Source organism: Megalops cyprinoides, chromosome 21 (assembly GCF_013368585.1).
Source record: "Megalops cyprinoides isolate fMegCyp1 chromosome 21, fMegCyp1.pri, whole genome shotgun sequence".
Lineage (NCBI taxonomy): Eukaryota > Metazoa > Chordata > Actinopteri > Elopiformes > Megalopidae > Megalops > Megalops cyprinoides.
The window spans coordinates 23472594-23490474 of NC_050603.1; the positions used below are offsets into that span (position 1 = coordinate 23472594).

At 43.6% G+C, this 17881-nt stretch overlaps 4 protein-coding genes across 4 annotated transcripts; 2 read left to right on the plus strand and 2 right to left on the minus strand.

Annotated features, from left to right (window-relative positions):
- Positions 1-3600: 3600 nt before the first annotated feature.
- Positions 3601-4224, plus strand: LOC118796300 (histone H1-like). The gene has a single exon (XM_036555125.1). It carries the CDS (start codon positions 3601-3603, stop codon positions 4222-4224), a length of 624 nt encoding a protein of 207 aa, XP_036411018.1.
- Positions 4225-5172: 948 nt separating this feature from the next.
- Positions 5173-5586, plus strand: LOC118796311 (histone H3). The gene has a single exon (XM_036555136.1). The coding sequence runs from the start codon at positions 5176-5178 to the stop codon at positions 5584-5586; it is 411 nt and encodes a 136-aa protein (XP_036411029.1). The 5' UTR covers positions 5173-5175.
- Positions 5587-16293: 10707 nt separating this feature from the next.
- Positions 16294-16668, minus strand: LOC118796322 (histone H2B-like). Its single transcript, XM_036555147.1, has one exon. The coding sequence runs from the start codon at positions 16666-16668 to the stop codon at positions 16294-16296; it is 375 nt and encodes a 124-aa protein (XP_036411040.1).
- An 829-nt stretch (positions 16669-17497) lies between these two features.
- On the minus strand, positions 17498-17809 carry LOC118796329 (histone H4-like). The gene is made up of 2 exons (XM_036555155.1): positions 17747-17809; positions 17498-17713 (listed from the first exon to the last, which is right to left on the minus strand). Exons 1-2 carry the CDS (start codon positions 17807-17809, stop codon positions 17498-17500), a joined length of 279 nt encoding a protein of 92 aa, XP_036411048.1.
- Between the last annotated feature and the right edge of the window lie 72 nt (positions 17810-17881).

A 17881-nucleotide genomic window follows, 5' to 3' on the forward strand; every position in this document is an offset into this window, starting at 1 on the left:
TTAAAATCACCCAGTATGAAGTTTGGTGCATAAGGTGAAATCGACTGCAGTTTTTGCACCACATCAAAGATAGCGATAGAGGCAGAGGCGGCATTTGCCTTCGGGTGGATGTACACTTTTGTCATAAAAAGTTGTGGAAACTCACGGGGCAGGAAGAAAGGACGTAACGATACCGATAAAAGTTCGACATCTGGCGTACAAATGCGTTCTCTGACATTCACGGAGCTACAGTATCGTTTGTTAAAATATAAACATACCCCACCACCTTGTTTTTTCCTCGTCACTTCAGCCTTTCGATCCAGACGAAACGGCTCTCCAAAACCATGTCCTGGTAGTGCTCAGTGAGCCATGTCTCAGTGAAAGCCAAGACGAAGCAGTCTTTGAAGTCCTTTTGAAAACGGACGTAACCCTGGAGTCCGTCCACTTTGTTCCTCAGGGACTGGAGGTTCCCCGTGATCACCGAGGGCAGAGGAATCCGGGTGAGCCGTTGTTTCCTCAAGCGTAGTCTGACGCCTCCTCGTTTACCCCGCTTCCTCTTCTTATCCCTCGTTGCCCCACAGGTTTCATGAGAATCTCTCAGAATACAGTCCAGTAGCTGTAGCGTGATATCTGTCACACGAGCTAAACTCGCAAAGTTCAATTGCAGCAGCACATCTCTAGTGTACTGAGTCCGACCCCGGCAGACAGCCCCGTTGACGTCGCAGGCAAGCAATAAATTGAACAGAATCCACGGCAGGATAGAGAAGATCCATTTTAAATTAGCAAAACTAGGAGCACTCAATCATAACGACATTCAAACAATTGATTTAAGAAAAGAAAGTACATGTAAAAACCTTTAAAACAAGTATAAAACACCAACATGAGGACGCCAAACTCTCACTGCCAGTCGCCCAATTCGCCTCCAGTAGCTACCATGCATTGTCCCCGCTGGGACACTGCAGCTGTATCCTTGGGCAAGGTACTTAACCCACAGTTGCCTCAGTAAATATCCAGCTGTATAAATGGATAACATTGTAAAGAACTGTAACCTGTAAATTGTAAAGAACTGTAACCTATGTAAGTCGCTTTGGATAAAAGCGTCTGCTAAATGAATAAATGTAAATGTAAATGTAAAATGCATAATATTAAGATGTATACTTCTGTAGGCGTTTCTGAATCCCTCTCTGTGGCAGCAGACAACAATGTCTTCATCATCATCCTGTGATGAAGAGCATTCTGTTTCAATATACATTAAACAACTATATTTGGCAAAATCTCTGGAGTATTGAGTACTTACAACTGCAAGGAGTTCTGTTGTGGCAGGGGAGGATCAACAAGGCAGATGACATCATCAGTGACAGTTGGGAGAAATTAAAAACCCAAAAAGGAATACATATATATATATATATATATATATATATATGGACAAAAGTATCTGGCCACACCTGTTTTTCAGGGTTTGGGCTAGGCCCCTTATCTCCAGTGAAGGGCAATCTTAATACTTCCGCATTCTAAGACATTTTGGACAATGCTATGCTTCCAACTTTCTGGCAACAGTTTGGGGAAGGCCCTTTTCTATTCCAGCATGCCTGTGCCCCAGTGCACAAAGCAAGGACTATAAAGACATGGTTTGATGAATTCGGTGTGGAAAAACTTGACTGGCCCACACAGAGCCCTGACCTCAACCCCATCGAGCACCTTTGGGATGAACTGGAACGGAGATTGCAAGCCAGGTCTTCTCGTCAACTCTCATTCTCTCTCACTGACGCAACACACGCATATACTGAGTGAGAAAGAGACAATGCGTGTGCTTAGGCTGGAACAACAACTTTCGTCGATTTGTAGCGGTGCCCCTTGCCCTACCCCACCGCTGACTACGATATATACACCATTTCAGAGAAAATAAACTTGACATTTCTAGTACAGAGAGTGAGAAAGTGTGTGCTTACGATTTAACAACAACAGCCCCCCCCCACCCCCCCCCACCTCCCCCACCTCAGTTTTCTACACCATTTCAAACCAAACATTCCTTGCAGGAGAGAATTGTTTTCTCACATGGAATGGAGTCAGGAGTAGAGTCATAGTGTTATAAAGGTGCTGCAGATGTTATCCACCTGAGGCCACAGCCGGGGCAGGTTTGCCAATTCTGCAGACCCATAGACGAACCGTAAAACAAGCACAATGTGTTACAAATGTGAGAAATACATCTGTAAAGCCCATGCTTGCAAACTTACATACATCTAAATATTACATATTCATCTAAACAGAGAAATACACAGCCATGTGTTTGGTGCTCATGCTTCCCAAAATGAGAGTTAAATGAAGTCATTATGTTTGCCAAAAAGTTCAAGAATGTTATTGTTGTATTTCCTTTCAAAAAAATTCACTGAAACTTTCATTGTTGTCATGTGCTATCTCTTGCTGAAAGAAAAGTGCAATCCATTTTTATACCTTTGCAGTGACTATATAATAAAGAATGAACATCGATTGTAGCAAAAACAAACAAACAAAAATCAATTGCAGTCTCTCCGCACTGTGATAACCATTGCAGTCTCTCCGCACTGTGAAGTACGAAAAGAGTTATTCATCAAGCTGTTGATGAGTGACATGATGTTCTTCATGCAAAATAGATTTGGGGCTTAAATTTCAATTAAGGAGCTTTATCATGCGGGTGTGGGGAAGGTGGATCATTTTTGACCCAAATGACAAGGGGAGAATACAGAATATTAAGATCGCACAAGTCCACGGATAGGGGGACGGATATCAGGAACTAGAGTAATAGCGACAGTGTGGTGTTGTAAGAAACCAAAAGGTCGCTGATTCGAATCCCACCGGTGCACTCCTTGGGCAAGATACTTTGTGTATATGTGTATATGAGCCTCTGCTGGATGACAATAGTGTAATGGCATGCTGCTTCCTGTGCGATTTCTGGTTTTGACCCCGGGCAATGTTGAAAAGGCAATCAGAAAAAAGTTTGTGTTGTATGCATGTTTGAGAACCCCCGATAACATACGCGGTCAGGACGACAGAGAGGCAGACGACGGTAGTGATCAAAATCTCACCCACGGGCAGCGAAGAGGAAACGCTGTTTGATGTGTGCTTTAACTGGCACAAAAGGAGTCCGATTTAAAACTGACGCTGGGTTAAGAAACGACTGGCATCGTCTCTTCGAGCTGCGCATGGTTCTTGCGCGAATGGATAACACGAAATGTCAGAGTGCAGCAAATGTTTTATCCGCTTTAAGTGTGAAAATCTGCACGAAAAGCAGTACGAGGGGTTCTGTCTCCCCGCAAAGTGGCTAGGTTTTGGGCATGTCGCACAAAAATATAGCGGAACTCCGTAACACGGAGTGGTGTGATGCGAGCGGAAAGGCTTTCCGTCAGTATTCCGTGCTATTTTCACCTGTAAAACAGTTTCAGGGTTGATTTTTTTACTCTTTTGCACGAAGAGAAAACACAAGCGGACAGAGGTGACGGCAGCACCGAATTGTTGCCCGAGGGGTTGAGTCTACACGGTTCTCATGTGACGTTTAACATCAACCCCCTGCTTGGCGAACAGCTCTGAATCAGACTGTGCTACAGACTGCGCGTGTATTAGACAAGAGAACCGAGCGAAAAAGAAATGGCTGAAGTCGCACCAGCTCCCGCCGCCCCCGCGCCGGCCAAGGCACCCAGAAAGAAAGCAGCAAGCAAGCCCAAGAAATCGGGCCCCAGTGTTGGAGAACTGATCGTCAAGGCCGTGTCCGCTTCCAAGGAGAGGAGCGGAGTGTCCCTCGCCGCCCTGAAGAAAGCTCTGGCGGCCGGCGGCTACGATGTGGAGAAGAACAACTCCCGCGTCAAGCTGGCACTCAAGAGCCTGGTGAAGAAGGAGACCCTGTTGCAGACCAAAGGAACCGGCGCTTCTGGTTCTTTCAAGCTCAACAAAAAGCAAGCCGAGGCTGCGAAAAAGAAACCCGCTAAGAAAGCGGCTCCTAAGGCGAAAAAGCCGGCCGCCAAAAAACCCGCTGCCGCCAAGAAGCCTAAGAAGGCAGCGGTGAAGAAGCCCGCCGCCGCCGCCAAGAAGTCACCGAAGAAGGCGAAAAAGCCCGCTGCACCCAAGAAGGCGACCAAGAGCCCCAAGAAAGCTAAGAAGCCAGTAGCAGCCAAGAAGGCGACCAAGAGTCCCAAGAAAGCCAAGGCCGCCAAGCCCAAGGTGGCCAAACCCAAGACCACCAAAGCCAAGAAAGCGGCTCCCAAGAAGAAGTGAACACTTGAAAGTTCATTTCTCGCACAGCAAAGGCTCTTTTAAGGGCCACCCAAAAGCTTCCTGAAAGCGCAAACACGTTCTGCTTAGCTCTCTTGCTTGTATGCCTGCAGTTGCGAGTGTGCTGTATAGCCAGCTCTATTTCTGTGAGTACGCGTGCAGCTCCCTTAAAGAGCTCTTGTTCAGATCTTCGTGCGCCTCTCCCTTCGTGCTAACTTGCCACTGCGCTCACGCTCTACTTAGCACCTCAGTAACAGCAATTAGTGAATCAATGCTGGATTGCCCCCGCATGTCATTTAATAACAGTACGGATCCCGCGAGTGAGAAACAGTGCAGAGGAGCAAAACAGACTACTTAAAAGGAAAAAGTAAATAACGCTTATTCAATAATTTTATCTGCATTCAGTGAATATTCAATGAATGCGTTGCGTGTGGCTATAAGCCAGGCTCGCGAGGTGTGGATGCGTTATTTGACAGTTGTCGAGAGAGCGTTGTGGGGATTTTTCCTTCTTGTAAAGTAAGGCTCGTAGTTCCAAAGTTTAGGTTGAAAACAATTTAATGAAGCAAAACTAGTGTTGAATTACAGTATAAAACATACCGGATAAAAGCAAGGCAGGTAATTTACAAAGTGATGTTGTTTGGGTACAAGCCTTTATACCCAAAACCTGAAATAAAATGTTTCAGGTTCCTGTCCCTGATTGGGATATTTTAAAGGGCGTTGTGCTTGAGGAAGGCTTGCGAAAAGGTTGGGAAAGAAGGCGGGAGCAGAGAGAAAGATGTTTGAATTTTAGGCGGCAGAGACGATGACCCAATGGCCACAGACAACGAAGTGAGGTGCAGACCAATGAGATCTCCGTATGAGCTCATCCAATCAGCCTTTGACTGTTACGCGATATAACGATGTGCTGAGCGTATTACGGCTACTTTTCTGTCAACAGACGAGTGTGCTGTCGAGATGGCTAGAACCAAGCAGACTGCCCGCAAATCTACTGGTGGCAAGGCCCCCAGGAAGCAGCTGGCCACTAAGGCTGCGCGTAAGAGCGCGCCTGCTACAGGCGGTGTGAAGAAACCTCACCGCTACAGGCCTGGCACAGTGGCTCTGCGAGAAATCCGCCGTTACCAGAAGTCCACCGAGCTTCTGATTCGCAAACTGCCTTTCCAGCGGCTGGTGAGAGAAATTGCCCAGGACTTCAAGACCGATCTGCGTTTCCAGAGCTCTGCCGTCATGGCTCTGCAGGAGGCCAGCGAGGCCTATCTGGTTGGCCTGTTTGAGGACACCAACCTCTGCGCCATCCACGCCAAGAGAGTGACCATCATGCCCAAGGACATTCAGCTGGCCCGCCGCATCCGAGGGGAGCGCGCTTGAAGTGCGCCAGAACACGGTCTAAACCGGATATCCAACGGCTCTTTTAAGAGCCACTTCAGTGTGTCTCAGAAGCGCAGATCTCTGTTGTCGTATTCCATGTTTTCATGTGGATTAAGGTGACGTGTAATTGTGTCCTTGGCTTGTGCTTGAAGCGCTACGGCACCCTCGCCTACATTCCCCAAATAGCATAATATTTCCACCTAGCATGTAGACGTGCTGTGAAGTCACGTAAGAATCCCAGTGTTCTCTCGCATGTGATCACGCTGTGAGCAAAAACATTGCACGGCTCTCCAGTGACATCTAGTGGAAGTCACATTTAAAAAAAAAAAAAAAAAGAGAAGAAAAAGGCTTTGGCGTGAGCATGTCGTGCTGTGTTTTTGCGACGTAACATGACAACAGCTGACGCTGAATTGAGTCCTTGATTTTGAGAAATACCCAAAGACTGGATACCGCTACCTTTTACCGTCACCTAACTGGCATGGCGTAGTAAAGGTGCCATTATCAGATTTCATATCTGACCTGGTTGGCATCAGTGGACAGGCTCTATCCTGGTTCAGGTCCTGTCTATCAGAACGATATCAGTTTGTCTCCATTAACAATGAATCTTCTGCTCCTTCCAGAGTAAGATATGGTATACCACAAGGATCTGTGCTTGGGCCTCTTCTCTTCCCGTTATACATGTTGCCTCTCGGCGGTATCATCTGTAAACATGACATTAGCTTCCACTGTTACGCGGATGACACTCAGTTATACGTATCAGTCAAACCTGACGTCCATCTGAATATCTCAAACATGGAGGCCTGCCTAATAGATGTAAAGTACTGGATGGCCCAACATTTTCTCCTCCTTTACCCAGACAAAACTGAAATATAGGTCGTTGGCCAAATTTCAATCAGGAGCAAATTCACTCACTTTACACTGGACCTTGATGGTGTCTCCCTCTCCTCGAGTGCAGCCATCAAAGACCTTCGTGTGGTTATTGATCCTGAGCTCTCTTTGAAACTCACATAACTAACACCTCTAGGACAGCCTTCTTCCATTTCAGAAATATAGCCAAAATCAGGAAAATTGTATCAATTAATGATGCTGAAAAGTTAATCCACGCCTTTGTAACATCCAGATTAGACTACTGCAATGCCCTCTTATCAGGATGTGCAAATGTCTCACTAAAACCCCTTCAGGTGGTACAAAATGCAGCTGCTCGAATCTTAAGTAGAACTAAACGCTTTGAGCACATTACCCCAATACTAGCTTCTCTCCATTGGTTACCCATTAAATACCGGATTGATTTTAAAATACTTTTACTGACATTTAAGGCTTTAAATGGGCTTGCCCCTCCGTATCTTAAGGCCCTTCTTCATCCATACCTTCCACAAAGAGCCCTTCGTTCCCAAAATGCCAGGCTTCTCATCATTCCACAAGTGGGAAAAACTACTATAGGCGGTAGAGCCTTTTCCTATCGAGCCCCTCTCCTGTGGAACAGCTTACCTACTGAGGTTCGGTGAGCAGACTCTCTCTCCACCTTTAAGTCTAGGCTCAAAACAATATCTATACAGTAAATCCTTTAGCTGAGGGACATGGCCTGGTGCTGGCGTGGATCATAGAGTCTCTGGTGGACTAATGACTATGCCGCTTCCTTGCTTCCTATCCCCTAGTTATGCTGCCATAATGTTAGACTGCCGGGGTTTTTTCCTTGTTGCACACTGGAACCTTTTTTCCCTGCCCCTCCATTCCTGACTCTCTGCTGTACATTCATGTCGTTCTTACCGTCCACTAATCATTGTTCTCTATTTGTTTCCTGTCCCTGCTCCGGGCTCCTGCCTGGAGCTGTAGTCCAAGCATCACACCCCGATCTCCAGTCCTGCTACTTCGCTGCCTTGCCTATCAAGCCAACTGCGTGCCAAGAACCGGACATTCTCTAGGATACATTTTAAAATTACTCTGCTATTTACTACTGTCTATCAAAACTCAAATGTCTTAAAGTGTATTGTAAAATTTCAAGTGTTCTATGTAATTCTGTCTGCCCAGTGCCGGCCAGAAACAGATGGGCTCCCCCTCTGAGCCAGGTTCTGCTCAAGCTTTCTTCCTGTAAATTAGGGAGTTTTTCCTTGCCACTGTTGCCTTTGGCTTGCCCTCAGGGGGTCTCAGGCCTGGGAACAATGTAAAGCTGCTTTGTGATAACTTCTGTGGTAAAAAGCGCTATACAAATAAAATTGAATTGAATTGAATTGAATTGAATTGAATTGAATTGAATTGAATTGAATTGAATTGAATTGAATTGAACTGAACTGAATTGAACTGAATTGAACTGAATTGAATTGAATTGAATATCTTTGGGTATTGAAATTTGCTTAAGAGATGAATTTTGATTTTTTGCAGGAAATATAATATGAAGTTGAGCTCCTGATGAAAAACTGTGTTCACTGTGACGTCACATTTTTCCTTCCATGGGTTTTTGCTTGTCTTGTACTGTACCTCACTTGTAAGTTGCCAAGACAGGAAAGATACAAGAAATTGATCTTACCAAGCTCCAAAAGGTTCCAGCAAAAGGTGTAGACCGTGGGTCTATTTCATCCCATAAACAAATAGAAGTAACCTTGATTGAAATACCCTCAAGCCTTGGTAAGCAATCAGCTGCCGACAAAAAAGCAAAAGGCAGCTATCAGCAGGAAACTAAATGTACTGTATATGTAAGCTTATAAGATTATAAAATAATTATAAGATTATTTTTTTTGTTTTTATTTGTAGTATCAATGTATATTTTTCTTCAGGACCTTGGGTTTACCAGTGTATTCAAACCTTCCCATAATCAAGCTCTTTCAGTTTCAACTTTAGCTATTTGTGTGCATGAGACTGTTGATTCCAGGGCTTTCTGATCAAGCATTGGATAATGGTGTAATTGGTTCATTTCTTTGCCACACCTCTTGGGTCATATGACAGAGATATGGATCAGCATAGATAAAAGAGCAAGGGTGGGGCTAACGAAGTCTTTATTTTCATGCCATTCTTCCCTTTTATAAAAGCCTGTGTTACACAATAGTTATTGAATATTCATCATATTAGGGAGTGTTTCACAAAGTGGGATGAGTGAAGGCACAGAGGAGGATGATTATTCTCTTGGGTGCTTGGGACTTCCTGGGTCCTTTGTGATGTTTTGTCCTCATGACAAGAGAGCTGTTTCAGGTGTATGTTCCATAACTGTTGCTTTTACCTGTTTGTTATTATTATTAATTATTTAACATACAACCTGCTGGTTTTCTCAGAACATCACAAATAAATGTGGTATCCCAGTCTTTTATTTCCGTGATTTCAGTGTCCTTCACATTCAGGTGGCGTTCCCCTTTGATTCTGAATAACCCAAGCACTTTTACAGTCGGCGGTGGTCCATCCCCTTTCACGGAAACTCCCGTGGACATAGTCTTAATAGTCTGAAAAGATCTGCGCTCTGAAAGTGTGTTCAGGGACAGGATCGATCCACTCATCTACTCAGAAGAAGTGCCGTTGGGACAGTATAGGTTCCTCAGACAAAGTATTGTCTACTTTTGCAATTTTCTGGAGCCATTTCTAGTAAATGACACCTGCCACAGTTCATCACAAAGCATACCCCAAACCCTCTGCATTGGGCTATGTTTTCTGCAAAGTGGCGCTTTCTTACAAAGTTGGGAATACTGAACTCCACCATATGCTGGGCAGTGCAGAACCAGCACCTTGCTTTGAAAAGATTTTTAAATGTCTAGATGTTACTTTAGACCTCTGTACTGCAAGTGAACCATACTTCTTTTACAGTGATCAAAACAGGGAATAAGGTCTAATTAAGACATTCCATATCTTTGTCAGCTTTTAGTATCTTTATAGCTGTGTTCTTAATTTCTTCCATCAATGTATATTGTGTATACCATTCAGCTGGTCTGTTGTGGGAAGTGCAGGTTGTTTGGGCTGGGGATCTTTTATACAAGGTCCTTCATCTCTCTGCATAATATTTGTTTTGATATATATATATATATATATATATATATGTATTTTGTTTTTAAATAATAACATGTCAGGGCTCCCACCCCCTAGCTGTTGTGTTTTTGTTTTTCCCTGTCCATGTGCTTTTGTTTTCCTTGTGTTCTAGCCCTGCCCCGCTCTCCGCCCTGTCTCCGCCCACCTGATTGTCTCCACCTGCCTGCCTGCACACCTGCTTCCCATCACCTCATCAGCCTAGCCCTATATGTACCCTGCTTGTCACTGTCTTGTTTGCCAGATCGCTTGGAATTGGAGCACTCGGTCTGCGTCCGCGGCTGAGTCCTGACATAGCAATCACAAGAAAACCACTTTTACTGTCTTTGTCACATCCACTAGCAGCCAAGCAATACGGCACATGGCCAATGGCTTTATATGACACAAGGTAAATCTCTGGCCTCCTGGTCAATTGAATTTCATTAGGGAAAACGGAGCATAAATCAAACAGTACACTAATCCAACCTGGAGAAGTATGAGCAATAAGTGACTGCTTCTCCCATTTAACTGCCATAAATTTTATTCCTGTCATTATTTGTTATGGAACGTGTGACGGAGTGCCGTCACCACGGTTGAGTATGGGCTCTGACTACCATACCAACGAGCCTGGCTCTTTGGCGTCGCGGTCAAAGTCGCATGGTTGGTACCCTATAGACCAGGGTGCAAGGCCGGGTGGGGTGATTGCTCTCGCCCTTCGCTACAGTATGTTTATATATATTTGTGTAATTTATTTTCATGAATATTGAATCGTTTTGTATTAACACTACGCAGGAAGTACGTTTGCACAGGGACACATTTAATTGTTGCAATCTCCTCCACGAAGAAATGTGAAGGTGAAGCGTGAGAAGTTTTTCCTCTCCGCTTAAAAGTTTGAGTTTAAAAGTGATATGGCATTGTCCGTTTGAAGATTTTATGTTTCTTCAAGTGGACTCATTCCCTCTTGGTTGTGTGCAGCCAGCGATGTATGTTTATTTGTGTTTTATGTTTCGTCGTGCCTATTTATAGTTAGGTTTCCACACTTTGTGTGTGATATGAATGCGTGCTTATTCAGTACATTGTCGTGTATCTGAAGAGTTCGACTTTGGATTTGATGATGGTGATGTTGAAGAACCACGGTGTCGTGTATTTCCTGGAGGGGGTGAAATCCCAGTTACCTCGTAGTCATGCTGTGCGTGATTTGCATCATGTTGCGACACGCGAGTTTAGTTATTTGATATTGTGACACGAGGAGAGGAGAGGTGATGTAGGGCCAGTGCTTCCCCCACTAGTGGCTCCAGCCCTTCCCCACCTCACAGCATGCCCAGTGAACACACCTGGCAGGCATTTGGGTTCATCAACCCCCTACTAAGAGGTGTGGGCCAGGTGTGGGAGTGAGGAGGTAGTTTATACATTATACATTATTTTTATATATATATATATAAAATTTTCCTAATGAATCTATTAAATAAATCATAATAAAATAATACATTTTCCTAAAAATAAACTCTTCCGTCTTCATCTGGATTTTGTTTGTTGGGAGCAGGGGTGGGCGATATGGCAAAAATATCGATTTTTAATTATTATTATTATTATTTTTTTTTTAGGCAGGATCACGATCCACGATCTTATCACGATTCTTTTTCATGTTGGTTTTTAAAACTATCGTGCAAGTTACTGAACAGTACAACCAAACTAATTTCCCTACCATAAAATAGCTGTTGTAGCAAAAACTGAACTTTTTGAATTTTGTGTTGAATCTTGTAGCGGCATTCGATGTACAGCCGTGGAATGGTCGTGTTGGAAGAATATTTGCAGCTGGGTATCTCGTACCGCAGATCAACTATTTTTAGCAGTCTTTTGAAGCCCTCATTTTCCACGGTTTTTATGGGAATCATATCCTTGGCCAGGTAAAATATCGTTGCATCAGTTACCTCTTTCCAGCGCTTACTTGTCCTGTCATTCGGAGTGCCTTTCTCAGATGCCTTCGTTATTAAGGTGTGTTTTAACCGAACGCAACGCGAAATTTACGAGTGACGCGAATGCATGAAAAGTTATTATGGTCTCCCTCCCCACTTGAACGACAGGGTAGACTTAGTGATGCTAATGTTATCAGGCACCCCGGGCCCTGGCCCTTTATATTTGGTGTTAGCAGGAAAATTGCATACAGAGGAAATGGTTCCAGGCCCCACCAGATACGCTGTCAGCCATGCCCAAGACATAAAATCAGCATTTGAGCTCTTCATAACACCATCAATTGAAAAGGATATACCTGAGATGACAAACTTGGAGGGGAGACGTGTGTATGGGGGCAGTTGGAAAGACTTGGATGTGACCCACTTGCAAGCCTATATTGGGTTGCTCATTTTGATAGGAGTCAAAAGGCAAAGCAACAGTAAGCCTTTGGAATGCTGACACTGAAAGGGCAATATTTCCAGCCACTATGTCTCTACAGAAATTTCATCTTTTCTCCCGTGTCATATGCTTTGATGACAGAGAAACAAGGCAGAGCTGACGAGAGCGTGACAAACCCGCAGCAATACGAGATGTATGGGACAAGTGCGTTCAGTAATTACCTTTTCTTTACAATCCAGGCCCCCACATGACTGTGGATGAACGTCTGATTGCATTTTGTAATAACAAAAAATCTGTACTTAGAAATAATATAAAGGCTTTAACCCTCCTGTTATGTTCAAATTTACTAACATCCGTTATGTTTGGGGTCAATTTGACCCCAGCAATTTAAACCTCCAGAAAATGGTGGAAATTAAAACTGCTACCCAAATTTATGTGTCAGGTACTTTATGTTTCTTTGTTGACTACGTAAATAGGCTTTAAATTTCCCCCCACCCCCCAGCCCCACCCCCACCCCCACCCCTATACATGTAGAATACCTATTATGCGACTATGGAAAAACATGACAATCACCATAAAATCTCACTGATTAACCTAAAATCGAAGAGAAAGATATTTTTGGTATGTTAAGGCCTTTATATTATTAATAAGTACAGATTTTTTGTTATTACGAAATGCACTCAGACATTCATCCACAGTCATGTGGGGGCCTGGATTGTAAAGAAAAGGTAATCGCTGAACCCACTTGTCCCATACATCCCGTATTGCTGCGAGTTTATCACGCTTTCTTAGGCCCTGCGTTGTTTCTCTATCATCAAAGCGTATGACACGGGAGAAAAGATGAAATTTCTGTAGAGACATAGTTGCTGGAGATATTGCCCTTCCAGTGCCAGCATTCCAAAGGCTTGCTGTTGCTTCGCCTTTTGACTTGTAAAATTCTGCCAAAATGAGCAACCCAATATAGGCTTGCAAGTGGGTCACATCCAAGTCTTTCCAACTGCCCCCATACACACGCCTCCCCTCCAAGTTTGTCATCTCCAGTATATTCTTTTCAATTGATTATCAAGAGCTCAAAAGCTGATTTTATGTCTTGGGCATGGCTGACAGCGTATCTGGTGGGGCCTGAAACCATCCTGATAACATTAGCAGCACTAAGTCTACCCTGACATTCAAGTGGGGAGAGGGACCATAATAACTTTCCATTTTTTGAAGGTAACATGCCTTCTGGTGGTTGAGAAACAGGAGGGCCAACACTTAGAGTCTCATTCTCATCAGAGGAGGATGCCTCATAATCAGGGTCCTCCTCAACATTATCCTCTGTTTCATATACAGTCTCCTCTATGTCACTCTCACTGGCAAACAGCTGTGGCAAAACCTCATTGGCAGAAAACTTTTGCTTAGAGTTCATTTTCAATAGAGAGAGAGAGCATAAAGAGAGAGCACACAGAGCACCAAGAGGAATGGTTTTGAAGGATGCTGTGCAAGCTTTTGTATGTTTGCTCCTCCCCTACTGTCATGCGCAGACACAGGTGTGGGAACCATAGTTCCCCTCCCTCACAGCACGGGAAATATCAAAGTTCTCATGGAAATTATGTTTTCCCCTCCCTCATGTCATGTGAATTGTCTGTGGTTCTCGCAGTACTACAGGCATTATTATGATAGGTTATGGCCCTAAAACAGAGGGAAGTCTTATATTACTTTATAAAATTATATTATAAAATTGTATGTTGCAGTGTCCTCAATATCATCCAAAACAAGCAAAACAAATGTGTGTAAAATGTTGATATTTCTTATATGTTTTATACAGCTAAAACACCCTGGGGTCAAATTGACCCCGAACAACACCAATGCGTACAACATGAGTACAGGGCATTAAAAACATATCATCATGTTAATTTTGTGTTTACCCAGTTGTCCCTATTAAATTAGGAAAAGTCATTAAATATGAAGCAAAAAAAATGATGTTGAGCATTTATTTAGAGACGTTAAACATTGAATGGGGTCAAATTGACCCCAAACATAACAGGAGGGTTAACATACCAAAAAGATCTTTCTCTTTGATTTTAGGTTAATCAGTGAGATTTTATGGTGATTTTCATGTTTTTCCATAGTCACATAGGAGGTATTCTACATGTATAGGGGTGGGGGGTGGGGAGTTATTTAAAGCCTATTTAAAAGTCAGCAAAGAAACAAAGTATCTGACACATACATTTGGGTAGCAATTTTAATTTCCACCATTTTCTGGAGGTTTAAATAGCTGGGGTCAAATTGACCCCAAACATAACGGATGTTAGTAAATTTGAACATAACAGGAAGAGTATACTATTTGTGGCGGATATCATAGTTTGGTGTGTGTGTGACATGTTTATAGATTAATTGTCCCTCTTGTCTACCTTGGGCCCAATCTGCCTGACTGAACATGCATTTTTGTTGTTTACTTGAATATTCTGAATAAAGGTCGTTTGTGTGTCTTGACACAATAGCGTTACTCTCTCTGTTCGAGTCCCAAAGTAGGAACTAGGCGATCGCCGGCTTTCTTGTTTTATTTCCCATCCCGGTCACTGCTGACCAAGTTTCCCCTTGGATCTGTCTTTCATCTCCATACAGCCTGTAACAGGCTCTATAAGGGCCCACTACAGGTCCTCGCCCCCTCTGCAATGAGGCATCGGCCCCGGCACTGGGCACTATGCAGAGTTGAAGGAGCCCACAGCTGCTGGTGGGTGTTCACACGAAGTGCGTGATACTAGCCACGTGAGCACAACTCACGTGGCAACGTAAAGCTTGCCAGTGACGGGGAAATAGATTCTACAAGATGATGGTTCAGGATACTCACTTGGGTGGGAAAAAAAACATCCCTTCCACGCAGACACACTCGATAGTCTCGCACTTTCTCATGACACAGGTAGGTGGCTCTGAAAAGAACCTTTGGATTTGACGGATAGTGGTGGATGTTACAAAAATTATTTGGCTTTCTCGGTCTTTTTGGCCTATTCTAACTGTCTGTGGCTACTTGGTGACACTAGGACTAGGCCTATTTAAGCTTTTATGGAAGGTTTAGTGGCACATAAAGATTAAACTACATGTAGTGTAGCCAACAAATTTTTCTTTTTTTATAGATGACTCTCCAAGAGCCATACTTATTACAAGACACCTTGGAGAGATGATGTGCAAGGACCTCCGGTGTATTTCAGTTGTAGAAGACAGGGGTTTCATTGCATTTGTGAAGACTCTCGACCCATGCTATAAAATCCCAAGTCGCAAACAGCTAATGGAAGGGATCACAGACATGTACAAAAACTGCTAAAATGAAGTAAAGGCAGCTTTACAGCATGTGAACAGCGTGGTTCTTACCACAGATATGTGGATATCAAAGTCCACAGAGGCCTATTTGGCCATAACATTTCATTTTGTTGACAACTGGCAAATGGAAGAATTTTTTAGAACCCTGTTGTTTCCATGAACAATCATGAATCAGTAGACCTGGATGTTTTTCAGATGTAAAAGAAGTTTTTGTTTTAAACTATGTGACGAATTTCACTGCTTGTGAAAATGGCAATCCTCTCGCCTGGTTCTCACCGATTCTTTCCCTCTTTTTTGTCTTTATCTTTTTCTCTCTTTCTCTCTCTTTTCTCTATCTCACTGTTGGTCTCTCCCTCTCTCTCTCACTCATTAAGGAATAGGTGAGGCCTTAAAAGAAAAAAAATGCCAAAAGTTTGAATAGGGAGGGGAAAAATTAGAGCAAATCTGAATCACTGAATCACTCTATGTATTGTTCCTGTGAGTCACTTGCCTGTCACCAGCTTTCTCTCTCACTATCTCTGTCTCTCTCGCTGCAAAGTCTTTGTTTTATTCAGTTTGTTTGAATGTTGAAGAATAAACTGTTTTATCACTGTCTGTTAAATGAAAAACAAAATAGAGAAGTTTGATTTTTTTTTTTATCAAAGACCAAGTAGTGTCTTAAAAGTAAGCTTTTAAATGCATTTTTGATGCAATTTCATCATTGAAATTACAGGTATTTCCTGGACCTGTGTACACAAGACAAGTAGCCTACTAGCCCTAGTATTACTTGGTATCGGATCGAAACAAAAAAAATCACAGGTATCGCCCATCCCTAACGAGTACTTACCACTTCACCACACTGCTGCAACTACGTGTTTCTAGCTCCTGACATTCACCCCCATCGCCGTGGATTGTTAATACCCTTATGATGTCCTTAGTGTTTTGATTTAATCCCTGAGCACAAACATTGGGGTTAACTTTCTTTCAAGGTACGAGAACTGTTACGGCGAAGTAAAACGGACTTTTGCGTCTTAAACCGAGAGAGTAAGCGGCTCTGAAAAGAGCCTTTGGTGTTACAATAGGTGATAAGGGACTTTACTTGGAGCTGGTGTACTTGGTGACGGCCTTGGTGCCCTCGGACACGGCGTGTTTGGCCAGCTCTCCGGGCAACAGCAGGCGCACGGCAGTCTGGATCTCCCTGGAGGTAATGGTGGAGCGCTTGTTGTAGTGAGCCAAACGAGAGGACTCACCGGCGATGCGCTCAAAGATATCGCTGACAAACGAATTCATGATGCCCATTGCCTTTGAGGAAATGCCGGTGTCGGGATGAACTTGTTTCAACACCTTGTACACGTAGATTGCGTAGCTCTCCTTCCTGGACTTTCTGCGTTTCTTGCCGCCCTTACCAGCCGTCTTGGTGACGGCTTTCTTCGATCCCTTCTTGGGAGCAGACTTCGCTGGTTCAGGCATAATGCTCGTTTCTTCGCAAACACAAATGAATGCTCTCACGCCCCATACTTGGCCTATATGTAGAGTGTATGCAAATTTGCCCACGATCTTTGGCCAACCAGTTATCGCAGGATCTCATTGGCAGATTCTTCAGAATCGGATGACATTCAAATTCGATTGGCTGATTTCCTTGGGCGGGAATACCACAAGTTGCACATCTATCGAAACAAAGCACTTCTACCGTGCGACTCCCACTTTCTCTTGTAATGTTTATTAATCTTTATTTTTTGCAAGACAATTTACGTAGGTGATATTAGTCAAAAAATACTTTCAAGACGCATATGGAAAACCAACAATCAAAAATCTGCATACCATACATTGTCGTGTATATTTACGTATGATTCATCTCATACACACACCAAACTGATATCCGCCACAAATAGTATACAGTAATATTGTATACAGTTACAATGAAAGCACGTTCCATGGCAGTGGTCTTATCGCTCTTACTGTCCACAGTTCATTTACGATTCAGTTAAGTCTGGGCTTGTCTAAAAACCAAACCAGCTGGTACAAAAATATCAGTTGTCCTTCTTTGGCGAGATTTCCCACAGCTTAATTTTTACAACATTCACAGCAACCCAAAATAAAGCATATTCTTTTTCACCGAGTTTCTCATCAAAATCGATACCTCGATACTATCAACTTGTACAACAGGACATTCCGATAAAGCGCAACAATGTTTTCTTAAATGTGTCACTGAACATGGAACATCGAACTCTTTCGGATGGGGAAGTGGGCGGCTCTGAAAAGAGCCTTTGAACTGGTTTTTGCACTGCAGGATTAACGTTTAGCCTCCGAAACCGTACAGAGTGCGACCCTGACGTTTCAAAGCGTACACCACATCCATGGCAGTGACAGTCTTCCTCTTGGCATGCTCGGTGTAGGTGACGGCATCGCGAATAACGTTCTCCAAAAATACCTTCAGCACACCGCGCGTCTCCTCGTAAATCAGACCAGAGATACGCTTGACACCACCTCGCCTAGCCAGGCGACGAATTGCGGGCTTGGTAATACCCTGGATATTATCACGAAGAACCTTACGGTGACGCTTGGCGCCTCCCTTCCCCAAACCTTTTCCTCCCTTTCCTCTTCCGGACATTTTCCAACACCTTCTTTACTACAGCCTGCAACAGAAACAACGTCACACTGTTGAAGTGCACGCTTATATTCA

Coding starts and splice junctions, on each gene's coding strand:
- LOC118796300 (XM_036555125.1), top strand. CDS start 3,601: ATGGCTGAAGTCGCACCAGCTCCCGCCGCCCCCGCGCCGGCCAAGGCA.
- LOC118796311 (XM_036555136.1), top strand. CDS start 5,176: ATGGCTAGAACCAAGCAGACTGCCCGCAAATCTACTGGTGGCAAGGCC.
- LOC118796322 (XM_036555147.1), bottom strand. CDS start 16,668: ATGCCTGAACCAGCGAAGTCTGCTCCCAAGAAGGGATCGAAGAAAGCC.
- LOC118796329 (XM_036555155.1), bottom strand. CDS start 17,809: ATGTCCGGAAGAGGAAAGGGAGGAAAAGGTTTGGGGAAGGGAGGCGCC. Junction 17,714..17,746: donor GCGCCAAGCGTCACCGTAAG/GTTCTTCGTGAT, acceptor GGTATTACCAAG/CCCGCAATTCGTCGCCTGGC.